General features: G+C 38.5%; 1 protein-coding gene across 5 annotated transcripts in view; it reads right to left on the minus strand.

Annotated features, from left to right (window-relative positions):
* LOC149544730 (DNA mismatch repair protein MutS, type 2) overlaps positions 1 to 12,442 on the minus strand; it is a 182,807-nt gene that overhangs the window by 45,979 nt on the left and 124,386 nt on the right. Inside the window, exon 3 of one of the 5 annotated variants that reach the window (XM_089795300.1) lies at positions 9,313 to 9,443. The exons of the other annotated variants lie outside the window; for them this stretch is intronic. Coding sequence (XP_089651426.1) covers positions 9,342 to 9,443 — 102 coding nt within the window. The 3' untranslated portion in view covers positions 9,313 to 9,341. Of the gene's footprint in view, positions 1 to 9,312; positions 9,444 to 12,442 lie in introns of those variants that run through there. 5 annotated transcript variants of the gene reach the window in all.

The raw sequence follows: 12,442 nt of genomic DNA on the forward strand, positions 1-12,442 counted from the left end.
ATGGTATTGATTAAGAAAACAATTGTACATTACAAGAAACTTTAAAACAGACTTAGAAACATGGTCAGTAATGGAAACACTGTAGATAGTGAGGAGACCAATGGTACCAACCCCCAAAACTCCTCAGATCTATTGCTCCAAGTTTTGCGAGACACGCGAACAAAGTTAGAAATCGTGGAAAAGAAAATGAATGAAATGGCAGCCTAGATCGGGCGAGGTCAAGAGGAGAGTCGCTCCTCACTTCCACCTAGAACTGAATCTGAAAATTCTGGCCACAGTGAAAGGAGTACTCGAGCCTCACCTACCCAAACTGAGAAACAAAAGAAACAAGAGATAGTTAATAACTTGTCCACATATATTAAAAAGATCAAACCACCTAGGTTCTCGAGCTCTGAATCTGGAAAGGATGCAGAGGTCTAGTTAACTAAGATGGAACAATATTTTGAAATCAAGAGTTTCTCTGAGACTTCTAAGACAGTATGGGGAATATACCATCTCTCCGATGAAGCAACTACTCGGTGGGGAAACAGCAAGATAGAACCATCTTTAAAAACTGATGGCTGCCTCAGAACTTTTATGACCAGAAACTATTAGACTTCTAGAACCTTAAGCAAGGGGATTTGACTGTGCATAGATTTTGGGAAAAGATCACTCAATTGTTGAAGTATGTTTCCTTGTATCAACAAGACAAGAACCTGAAGGTTAGAAAGTTTGTTATGGCTTGAATAATAGAATTAGGGGAGCGGTGGATGTCCTCGCACCACGAACTATAGAGGAAGCTCTCAAGAGAGCCATCAAACAGGAACATAAAATTAAAAGGGATGATTCTATCAGGGATAATGAGAGGAAAACCATCTGGAACACAAATAGCTCAAATACAGGTCCACACAAAAAGCATTTTAAGATCTTCAAAACAAATAAACCAAAATCCAAAGGAAATCATGGCAAGGAGTTCAAAGGTAACTCAAGTTTTAGCGGGGGAAATAATGGGAATGAAAAGAAAGGACCACTGTCTAGATGATTTACGTGTGGTGGGGATCACTATGCCAACAAGTGCCCTAGCAAACCAGATACCAACCAGCCACCTTGACCCCCATTACCACCCCAACAGGTCGTCTATCAACAAAGGATACATGCAGCACTAGATAACTGAAAAGTTGAACAACAACTAGGTCCAATACACTTCGGTTAAGATCTACGGAAACCCTATTTCTATATTAATTGACACAGGAGCAACTAAATGCTTTATCTCCCCAAAATTGTTAAGTAGGTTCCCTAAGAGCTCTAGATTTATGGCAAAACCATGGACCATTGAATATGCAAATCAGACAAGGGTTAAGGTAGAGCAATGCCTATTTGAGGCCCAAGTTGACTTCCCGAACTTCTCTGCAGAATTAAATGTGTATGTAGCACCTCTAGGGTCCTATGACATCATAATGGATATAAACTGGCTAGGTCAGCATAAGGCAAAAGTAGATTGTCTTGCTAAGACAATAGTGTCTAAATGATTAGGGAAACCTTGTAACATTCAAGGAATTGTACAGCAGATAAAACCTTGTCAGATCTCGGCCATGCATCTTAAAAGATGTAGAAAGGGTGTGAAATCTTCATGGTAAAGATAGAAGACTTGAGGGAACTTGTAGAAACTACTTATCAAGATGACTACATCTTCGAAGATGAGAAAATTAGAGAAAAACGGAAGGAATCCTTCAACGAAAAGTATCCATATCTTAAGAAGTTTTAGGATGTGTTTTCAAAAGAACTCTTGGTTTTACCTCTGTCTAGAGTATTTGATTTCACTATAGATTTGGTACCTAGGGCAGAGCCCATATCAAGAGCACCTTACCGAATGACCACCACTAAATTAATGGAGCTACAAGTGCAGCTGCAAGACTTATTAGATAAGAAACTTATTCGACCTAGTGTCTCACCTTGGAGAGCTCCAATGTTGTTTGTCAAGAAGAAGGATGGGACTATGAGGTTGTGCATAGATTATAGGATGCTTAGCAAGATCACCATTAAGAACAAGTATCTGCTGTCTAGAATCGATGATCTATTTGATCAAATGAGAGGAGAAACTGCATTTTCCAAAACTGATTTAAGTTTGGATATAAACAGCTTTGGATAAAAAATGAGGACATTCATAAAACTATTTTCATAACTCAATATGCCAATATGAATTCACAGTACTATCATTTGGACTAACCAACGCCCCGACAACCTTCATGAACCTTATGAACAACATCTTCTAGTACTGTTTGGATAAATTTGTCTTTGTTTTTATTGACAATATTCTCATCTACTCCCAAAATCAGATATAACACCAAAAGCATTTATAAATAGTCTTACAAAGGCTATGGGAGCATAAACTATATGGGAAACTATCCAACTGTTCCTTTTACCAAAAGAAAATTCAATACTTAGGGCACATTATATCAACTCGAGGGATAGTCGTAGACCTCACCAAGATCAAGGCGATTAGAGAATGGCCGGTGCCTAAGAATGTGTCAAAGGTCAAGAGCTTCATGGGTTTAGCTAGATTTTACAGAAAAAATTTGCGATCAAAGATTGGTCGCTGCCTAAGAATGTGTCAAAGATCAAGAGCTTCATGGGTTTAGCTGGATTTTACACAAAAATTGTCAAAGATTTTCTCCAGAATAGCATATCCCATCACCACACTCTAAAGAGAAAGAAGTTTATTTGGACTAAAAAATGTCAAGCAGCCTTCGAATATCTAAAGGAAAAATCAACTACTGCCCCAATACTTAGAGTACTTGATCCGCAAGGTCAATTCGTAGTTATAATAGATGCATCTGGGGAGGGGTTAGGAGGCGTACTAATGCAAGAAGCTCAAGTTATTGCCTATGAATCCAAAAAATTGAAGAATTGTGAACAAAATTATGCTCCACATGACCTAGAGTTAGTTGTCATTGTTCATGCTCTTCAGTTGTGGAGGCACTATCTAATAGGGAAACCATTTGAACTCTAATTAGATCATCATGTACTGAAATATATATTTACTCAGCCTAACCTCAATGCTTGTCAAGAAGATGGTTGGAGTTTCTAGCAAACTATTACTTCAAGTCAATTATATTAAAGGAAAGCAAAACAAGGTAGCAGATGCTTTAAGCCAATGAAGGCATATATCAGCTATAGTGACAATAAATACAGGGTTTAGGGAGCAAGTACTGTAGTATCTACCTAGTGACGACATCTATAATGAGGTTAGTCAAGCACTTCTAAGGGACCCTCAAGACACCAAATATGGAGGTAACCAACTAGAGGAGGATGGACTCTTCTAATACAAGGGTAGGAAGTATATTCCTAAGAATTTAAAAATTCAAGGGATGATTGTAGGAGAAATCCATACAGCCCCATACTCTGGACACCGTGGGGAGACCAAGATGTTGGCAGATGTGAAACCATTGTACTTTTGGAAAGCAATGAAAAGAGAAATAGCAGAATACATGGTTGGATGCCTCAAATGTTAGGAAGTCAAGGCAGAGCACCATTATCCAGCAGGGCTATTGCATCCATATGAGGTTCCAGAATGGAACTGACAGATAATTACCATGGATTTCATTCAGGGATTACCCATGACTCGAAATAGAGACAATACCATCTTAGTGGTCATGGATAGATTAACCAAGGTGGCTCATTTCATACCAGGTAATTTAATTGATGGAGTACTGGAGATTGCTCACAAATTTGTCAGGGAAATTTTTAGACGCCATGGGGTCCCGAAGAAGATTATATCCAACAAGGATGCTAAAATAACATCAAGGTTTTGGAACACCTTGTTTTTAGCTTTGGGAACTAAGCTAAATATCAATTTTGCCTACCATCCTAAGACGAACGACCAAACCGAAAGAGTAAATCAGGTATTTGAAGATCTCCTAAGAGTATATTGCATGGATCAACAATACCAATGGGAAATGTATCTTCTCTTAGTAGAGTTTTGTTGATGTGAGTTTTGTACCACTACATAACATATAGCAATTGAATTCTTGATATGGAATATCAAACACTCAACCCTCTCTTGAAAAGTAAATACTCACGAAGAACATGAGAAAAAGTCCAAGGTTCCTTACACCTGTGGATACTAACTCAGTTATATTAATGTGATTTGTTGATTAATCACGTAGGCGGGCTTACGTTGTTCTTTCAAGGATGTTGGATCTTTGTTGTGATGGTGATGAATCTAGCTATGCAATGTATACTAGTGCCAAATGATGTTGATGGTGATGATGATGGAGGGTATGTCTGCCAATGATGCTTCTCTTTTTCTAATTTTCTTCTTAAATGAACTCCAACTACTGAACTACTCGTTGCTTTACTTCTACTCCTATGAATGGAAAGATTAGCAAATGGACGAAGATCAAATCTGATGAAAGCTTACAAGCGGCTCTACCTCCATAGATGCAATGATTCAAGGAAAAAAGGACTAGATTACCACGCAAGGCTTCCTAACAAGCCGCTAGAATGCTAGTGGCCTAGTTTATAGATCCCTATCAAACATCCACTAATATGACCATACAACCATCCATCTATTCTTACTCTTGCTTAACAACTTTCTTGAAATAAAATCTACTTTAACAACTTCAATGAAATTTAACTCTAACTATTGGAAGTAGAAACCATGCAATAACACCAAGTGTTCTTAATCACCGTGCAAGACACAACAATGATAAAGAAGCAATTTTGGTATTATCTAAGCAACAATTTTCTTCAACCATTGGAAGTAGAAACCATGCAATAACACCAACTGTTCTTAATCACCATGCAAGTCACAACAATGATAAGAGAAGCAATTTTGGTATTATCTTAAGCAACAATTTTCTTGAACCCTTTACAAATGAGAGCAAATGGCCTTATATAGAGGCCAAAATTGCAACCAATGGTAGAGATTAAGAGGCAAAATCAACGATCCACATTAGATCCCAAAAACCCTAATTAGGGTTGCCATCCTATCGGCCAATGAGAAAACACCACCTCATCAATGGACCAAAAAAAAAAAAAAAGTGGCAACCAATGAGAAGGCACCAAAATGGTAACCAATTAGAATCAGACACCTATCCTACCCAAGAAGAGGGAGAATTTACCACTTGGACTTACATCAAATGATCCTCTAATATAATTCTACCCTTTTCTTTCATCTTTTTAGCCAAGGCAATGAACTTGGCTAGCCTGTCGTTGACTTCCTTCATGGGAGGGCAAAGCATGTACTTCATCTTGAGCTTAGCTGAATTCATCATGTTGCTTGCTGCTTGCAGTTTCTTCTCATGATCCTTCTCATATTCTTTCACATATCCGAAAAAGGCATTGAGGTAGGCAACAGTGCCCAAATGTTTCTTCTTGATAGCAACCTTACCCAACTCATCCAATCTTGATCCAAATTCTGTCTCATTGACGTTCTCCACTCTGATATCATCAAAATCAAGTGCAGCCCCAACACCGCTCATCATGGTTGAAATGGAAGTGTCAACGCTTAGGCTATGCTGTGCAATCTCATTCTATATCTCTTGAAGTATCCTCAATCTGATAGTGAAGGCAACAAACCAAGACTCCACTGTACTCATTCCTACTTCATCTACCAACCTGGTTCTCTCCAAATATCTCTCTGATAGCTTGATAAATGCCTATAGCCCGAAAATTGCTAAGTCCTTGACTAGAAGGAAATCCTTCCACTCCCCTTCAAATGTTCTGAATTTGTCTGTAATATCCACAATGACCTGAATGTCAAGATAAAGGCAAGAAATTTCGCCCATCTTGAATTACATCACTAATCCAATCTTTGGTTTCATGTAGCTGAGCCGATATCTCTTCTATGTTGCTCCCATTGTCTTGTGGAAGGGTTGCCTGATACAACTGTTGGATAGGCTAGCAATCTCTCCAATACTTGTTTTCAGCCTCCAACTTTACAATCTTTCCATTTGCCTTCCTCAATCTTTCTCTAATTGAAACCATGCCTTCCTGGATCTCCTTACATTCCATGTCATCCATGATTCTTCCCAAGTTATGCTCTACTATCTCATATTCCTAGGCTACAATCTCATCCACTGTCTTGCTAACCTTTGGTATAACAATCTGAACTTTTTGGTGACCCTCATCATCGCTTTTGATTACCTTTGCCATCATTTTTGCAATTTGTTTCTATTTCTTACTATCTTCCTTTTACACTAACCCTTGAATATCTTCAACTATTCAGACAATCACCACCTCAACTCTTGGCATAAGCATTTGCCTTAACCATAGCGGTGTAATGCATCTCCCCAAATCTAGATTTGGTTCGACTAGCAAAGCATCACCAACGGCCTCAGGCATCTGGCTTAATTCCTCAATATCAATGGGCCTATCCTCTTCTTCACTAGTGACTGTCACATCATCTCCATGTTGGTTCTCCGAGAGAGGAGAGTACTCGGTACTATTACTATAACAGCTTGATTTTGAATCAAGGCTCACCTCTACTGCGACCCCTCATCCACTTGTATTATCTCCTTGGCTTCTAGCCTCAATTATGCTCTCCCTTGACAGTGTTGCATTTCGTCTCTTTGTTGGAGGCTCCTGATGTCTTTACTTTTCTCAACCTCCAAATTTCTCTTCTTTCTCTTAACTGTTCTTTGTTGTTGGCTACTACCTTCACCTTTCTGTCTGACTAACTCCATTGGACCTTCTTCCATTAGTTTCATTTTCTCATAAGGCGTACCTTCCAACTTTGTAATTGCCTTAACTTCTCAATGTACCATGACTCAAATGTGTAGATCAAATATCCTTGTAACTGCCTCTAAGGAAGGATCCTGATGATTATCCCAATCTACTGGACCTAATTCCATTCCATCCACTGTATCATAATCTTCTCTCAGCACATTTTCATCATCTTCCAGTTGATTGGGAATATCAAGGCCTCTCCATCTAATTGCCCTCATCATGCCCATTGACAATCTTGAGAAAGCTAGCTTCCTAACATGAAAGTCATCCTGTGCATTGGCCCAAAAAACTTCTATAGTAGGAATATGTTTGAATGTGCTTTCGTGAGATGCCTTGATAAGACCATTAGGATCGAATCCTAGTCTTGCTCTATACCATCCTAGATAATATCACTCTAACTCCTTCTCCACAGCTACAAAGGCAATAGGATTGGGGTAAGTATCATTGCCTATTCCAAATGAAAAAGGTAATCCCTGTCTCATCTTTAGGTTTCATCATTTTGTCATAATGCTCAAGTTGCCTAGCCAACTCCATCAAAAGTATCTTGCCGGGTGGGTACCTTGGAAGTCTCTTGGGACAAACTGTACTTCCTGCTACTCTGATATATGTGAATTGCAGAAATTGGATGAACCAACTCCCATACTTCTTAACTTTTGCTTCCGCTTCCGATGAGAGCCTCCTAGCAGGTGTCCCTTGTAGTATCCTTACCATCTTCATGGCAAAGGCATCATAAAACATCTTATAATCTTTGGTATTGTGCAAGTGAAGCTGTGGATAGCATTCATGCACCAAATATTGCCCCGACCCATTGCCAATCACTCCTAAGGCCTTAAGTCGTGGATTTTCATATAGTCTCGCAATCAGATAGAAAAGATAGGATCCCATATAGAATTGCTTTTGATTTTGCACTGTCCTAAGTTGCAACTCTAAATTTTCACTTATGATTCTAGCCCAATCAAATTTTCTCTTTCCATTTTCAATTTCATCAATAAAGTAATACATCTAGTTCTCGAATCGCATACCTTAAGCCACGCCCATGATCCAACTAAGAAGCACAATAAGCTCACCATATTCTAGTTTGAAATCTGACTTGGTGAGCTTTAACGACTTAGTGGCTCCCTTCTTGCCTTCGTATATCCAATTCTACTTTAGATGAATGAAGTAGGCCTCCTAGTTACCTTGAAAGAACTTGGTTGTTTGATCCATCGTTACAACCGTCATGCCTCTATGCTAGGGAATATTGAATACTTCTTCGACCACTTGTCCATTGATGTTAGCCAACACTCTCTTCCCTTCATCAAAAATGGTCTTGGTCACAATATCAAACTAGGATGCACATTTCATTACCAATTCCAAACAAGGCAAGGTAGGAGGGAAAGCCACTGAATGTACAATTTCGCTCTTGTAGATCTTCTTTGCCATGTGGGATCGTCCTTCCTTCAATCTATCCCTCAACTATACCATGTTCACCGTGCCGATATTGGTACCACTTATTCGCCTCACTTTTGAGAAGAAGGTGGTCTTAGGCATCATGTCTTCCTTGTCTTTTTTGGTATTCATTCCCTTTAAGTTCTTGCTTGCACTAATATCTACCATCCTAAACACTTATTTCTGCCCCTTCATTCTAAATGATATGGACCACTTATCAATCTCCAACCTTCTTTCTATCGATGGAATCTAGCTTATTTATGCCTCTCCAAGTCCTATCTCTACACTTACCAATCTCCAAACTTCTTTTCCAAGGATGGGACTATCACTTATTTCTACCTCTTCATTACCTTAGGATGGACTACACTTATCAATCTCCAAACTTCAATCCTAGGGTGGTCTAGCTTATTTCTACCTCTCTCCAAGTGTCCTATCATGAAATCTGCACTTATATCTCCCAACTTCAACCTATCAATAAAAAAGATGAAGTGGTGGACGAAAAGTGCAAGAAGAAGATAAGAGAAACAAACCACTATCAATAAAAAAGATGAAGTGGTGGATGAAAAGTACAAGAAGAAGATAAGAGAAACAAACCAAGCAAGAACAAGGAACAGAATCCGCCTTTAAAAGCAATCTTCACCTCTAAAAATGAATGAAAATTTTACCTTAAATCTGCCTTTACCAATAACCGGGCCTCTTCATTACCTTAGGATCCTATCTCAGAAATTTCAGTCCTTGCAAATAATGATGCACTAGCAAATGAATCTTGACCTTCAATCTTTCCACTAAATCTTGACCTTCTTGCCAAAATCGCCCAAAATGAAGGAAATCACTGCCCTAGGGCAGAAAAATCTACTCTAAATCAAAATTTTGGTTCTCCAAATTTGCCCGAAATTGCCAAAATTCAGACCTTAAATTGCTTGCCAATTCACCAAGTAAAACCGCCAAAGCTGGAGAAGAAAATTGCAGCCCTTGAAGGAAAAATCAGACTTCAAAATTGTTGCCAATCTTGCAAAAATAGGCCTCTTCAGCACAAATTCGACCTAGGGCAGAAATCGCCCAACTTGCCAAAATCATATCTGCTCCTTCAAATTCGCCCTAAGGCAGAAATCACCCATCCAAGGAAGAAGAAAATTGCTGCCAAAATGCAAAATCAGATCCACAAAAATCACCTTAGGGCAGAAATTCGCTCCCTTAGAAGAAAATCACTCCAACTTGCAAGAGGTTGAAAGAATGAATGAGGAAATAAGAAGGGGAAAGCCCCTTCTTATACCAAACTTTTGCCTCCTTGAATAGGACCGACCTGCCTGGAGGGAAACAAACTTTAAGTTAGTCCCCCAATTAATGGCCCAAATTTAAATGCAATATTAAAATTACTTAGCCCTATAGTGAAAGTAGCCCACTTAATTGCCAGTTTGATCCGAATTTGCAAAATAGAAACAAGGTAAGCCTAGGAGATGTCAAAATTTTCATTTAACAATGCTTTGGTAATTAAAATATCATTAAAATCAAATCTAGCAAGCCAAAATCAATTTTCAATTCCAAATTACCAACTTCCTTTAACATTTCTAAAATCCTCTAGACAAAATTTCAACCAAATTAATGCGACTTTGCAATTTAATCCAAATTCAATTTTGTAATGCAATTTCAATTTTTTAACAAAAATAAATCCTTTTCCTGGCAATCGAGATTCAAACTCTAAATACAATTTCACTATCAAAATTATTTTCATCGAAAAATTTCAAGATTTTTCAAAACAACTAAATCCAAAATTCATTTTGAAAATGCTAAAGCAATTTTTATCCTGCCAAATATCGTTTTAACCATCGAAAAATGTTGTTGAATTCTATTTGGCCTAAGGACAAAATTACACATTCCAGAAAATCAAGTTTAGAGCTAGGCGAAAACAAACCAAATCCCCTCCTGGCCCAAAGGCATCCAAGGTGTAAAAAATTGTCAATTCAAAAACCTCTCAACCACTCCAAATCTTGCTACAACAACCGAAAAATTCCCAAAATTTACGAAGATTGCCAAGGCTTGCCCGAAAAAGGGGGTCCTCGAAAAAAAATTTGGGGCGATGATGTGAAAACCTCACAACAAGTTTTCTTATAACAATTCTTATCAATCTGCAATCAAAATGGCACCATTTGAGGCCCTATACGGTCGTAAATATAGAACTCATGTAAGTTGGAACCGAATCGAAGACAGAATCATCATTAGACCTGAGATGCTATTAGACATGGAGGAACAGGTAGTATAGATCCGTCAGAAACTGAAAGATGCAAACGACAAACAAAAGTTATGCAAATGTAAATAGGATACCTCGAGAATTCTCAGTAGAAGAAAAGTTCTTTTGAAAGTAAAATTACAACAAAGCGCTATCAAGTTTTGGAAGAACACCAAGTTAGCCTCGAGATACATGGAACCATTTGAGGTGTTAGAAGTCGTAAACCCAGTAGTCTACAAGATTGCACTACCTCCATCCCTTGCCAAAATGCATGATGTATTCCACATATCATATCTTCAGAAATATATCACCCATCATAAGCATATAATTGATTGGAACCTTTTGTACGTACGAGACCCAGGGGTGGTGGAAATTGATGCAGAGTGCTCACACCAAAAGCTTGGTAAAAGCCCAACTTCAGCACTTTAAGATAATCTTACCTCCTTCAAACTCCTAAAGCCCTTAAAGACTCCTCCCAACAGGTTTCAGCACAGTGGCCACCTTCCAAACAACTCTTCTATTCTTCAAGACATGTTTCCATATTAGCAATACTAGTGCTCAACAAGGGTAAAAATGGCTAAAACTAAGAAATGGTCTCCAACTTATTCCTTGGGTCAAACTCACACCTATGACACTTCAAGGAACACTCAAGGATGAGACTTTCACTATTGGTTTACTTCCCCAACTTCTATTTTGCAAATTTGTTCATAATAAGCCTAATTCTCCTTGTAGCCCTTTTTGAGGTTTTAGGACAGCAACTTGGTTTTTCTCCACTAGACTTGGCAAACAAAATAGGGTTTTGGACACCCTTTTGGAAGTTGCACAAATCTCCAAAGCACCAACTCTCCAACCTACTCCAGCACCCCTCAACCTACGCAAGTCTAATAGGCCTAATTGGCCAAATCAAGCCTAGATCACTTGGAAATGTGCAAGGATGGGTACCTAGGAGTGGTTTGTTGTTGCAGAAGGTCTTACCTAACCTTTTCCACCAAGAAATGACCACTTGCCAAATCTCACAACTTCATGCCAGGCCCTATCCACAAAATCAGCATTTTTAAGGCTAAAAACATCACAATTTCAGTCTAGGGCACGTTCATTTATCCCTTGGATCATTTGAACAAAATCTATAACTTAGGAATCTTAAACTAACTGCCCTAACCTTGCAAATCCTAGAAGGCCATTGAAAACCAACCGTACATATGCAGGTTAGGGCCGCATCTTGCTTTAAACCCTCAATTTAAGGGTTTTAAAACCTACTTGCAAAGAAAATGGCAAAATGCTCTAACTTGCTTCAAATTGAACCAATCAACCTGAGATCAAATGCAATGTAAACTAGACTAAAAATGCTTTCAAATCATCCAATTGGATTCAGTCTCCCAATCCATACAACAATAAATTGCTCATAAAATCTGTGTATTAGGCATCAAAAACTTGTTGAACGTACACCTTATGACTCCTCTGACTTCATAGAGAGTATATGCATCAAAACACATCATTCCCAACCGATAACCAGTTGGTTTGAGTAGTTACAAGTTCAGTTGTAACATGTTGCAAAAAATTGTGAACATTGACAAAAAGTTGTCAGCAACTTTTCTATAAAAATGCAATTTTTGCACTAACACTTTCTAGAACTTAACCAATTGGTCATTTGCAACACTTAGGACCTAAATAAGGTGTAATGACTCACAAAACACTTCTAGAGTCAATTTATTAACCAAAAACATCAAAAGCCAAAAAACTTAGGACTAAGACAGCTTGGGCTTGTATGGAAACTCAAGTTCCTTGACCTTACAAACAAGGATCAATTTATTACAATAAGCAAAAATAACATGTTTAAATGAGGTGGATCATCACCCCTTGTCTTCTATCAGAAATCTCCTTCCATTTGATAAGATGACCTATGATGTCACCTAGGTGCCCTGCACCATACTCCTCTGGCCAAAAGAGACTCAAGTTCCTCAGTGGGAATGTCTGAAAGCTTCACACCAATCTTATCAATATCCTTTGGACTCATCCAAGTAGCCTCCTCTAAAGGTTTACCCTGCCATTTAACCAAGTACTCACGGTATGTATGCCTCC

The sequence above is a fragment of the Cupressus sempervirens genome, chromosome 8 (assembly GCF_028749045.1).
Source record: "Cupressus sempervirens isolate cs-2001-9-10 chromosome 8, ASM2874904v1, whole genome shotgun sequence".
NCBI classification, from domain to species: Eukaryota; Viridiplantae; Streptophyta; class Pinopsida; order Cupressales; family Cupressaceae; genus Cupressus; species Cupressus sempervirens.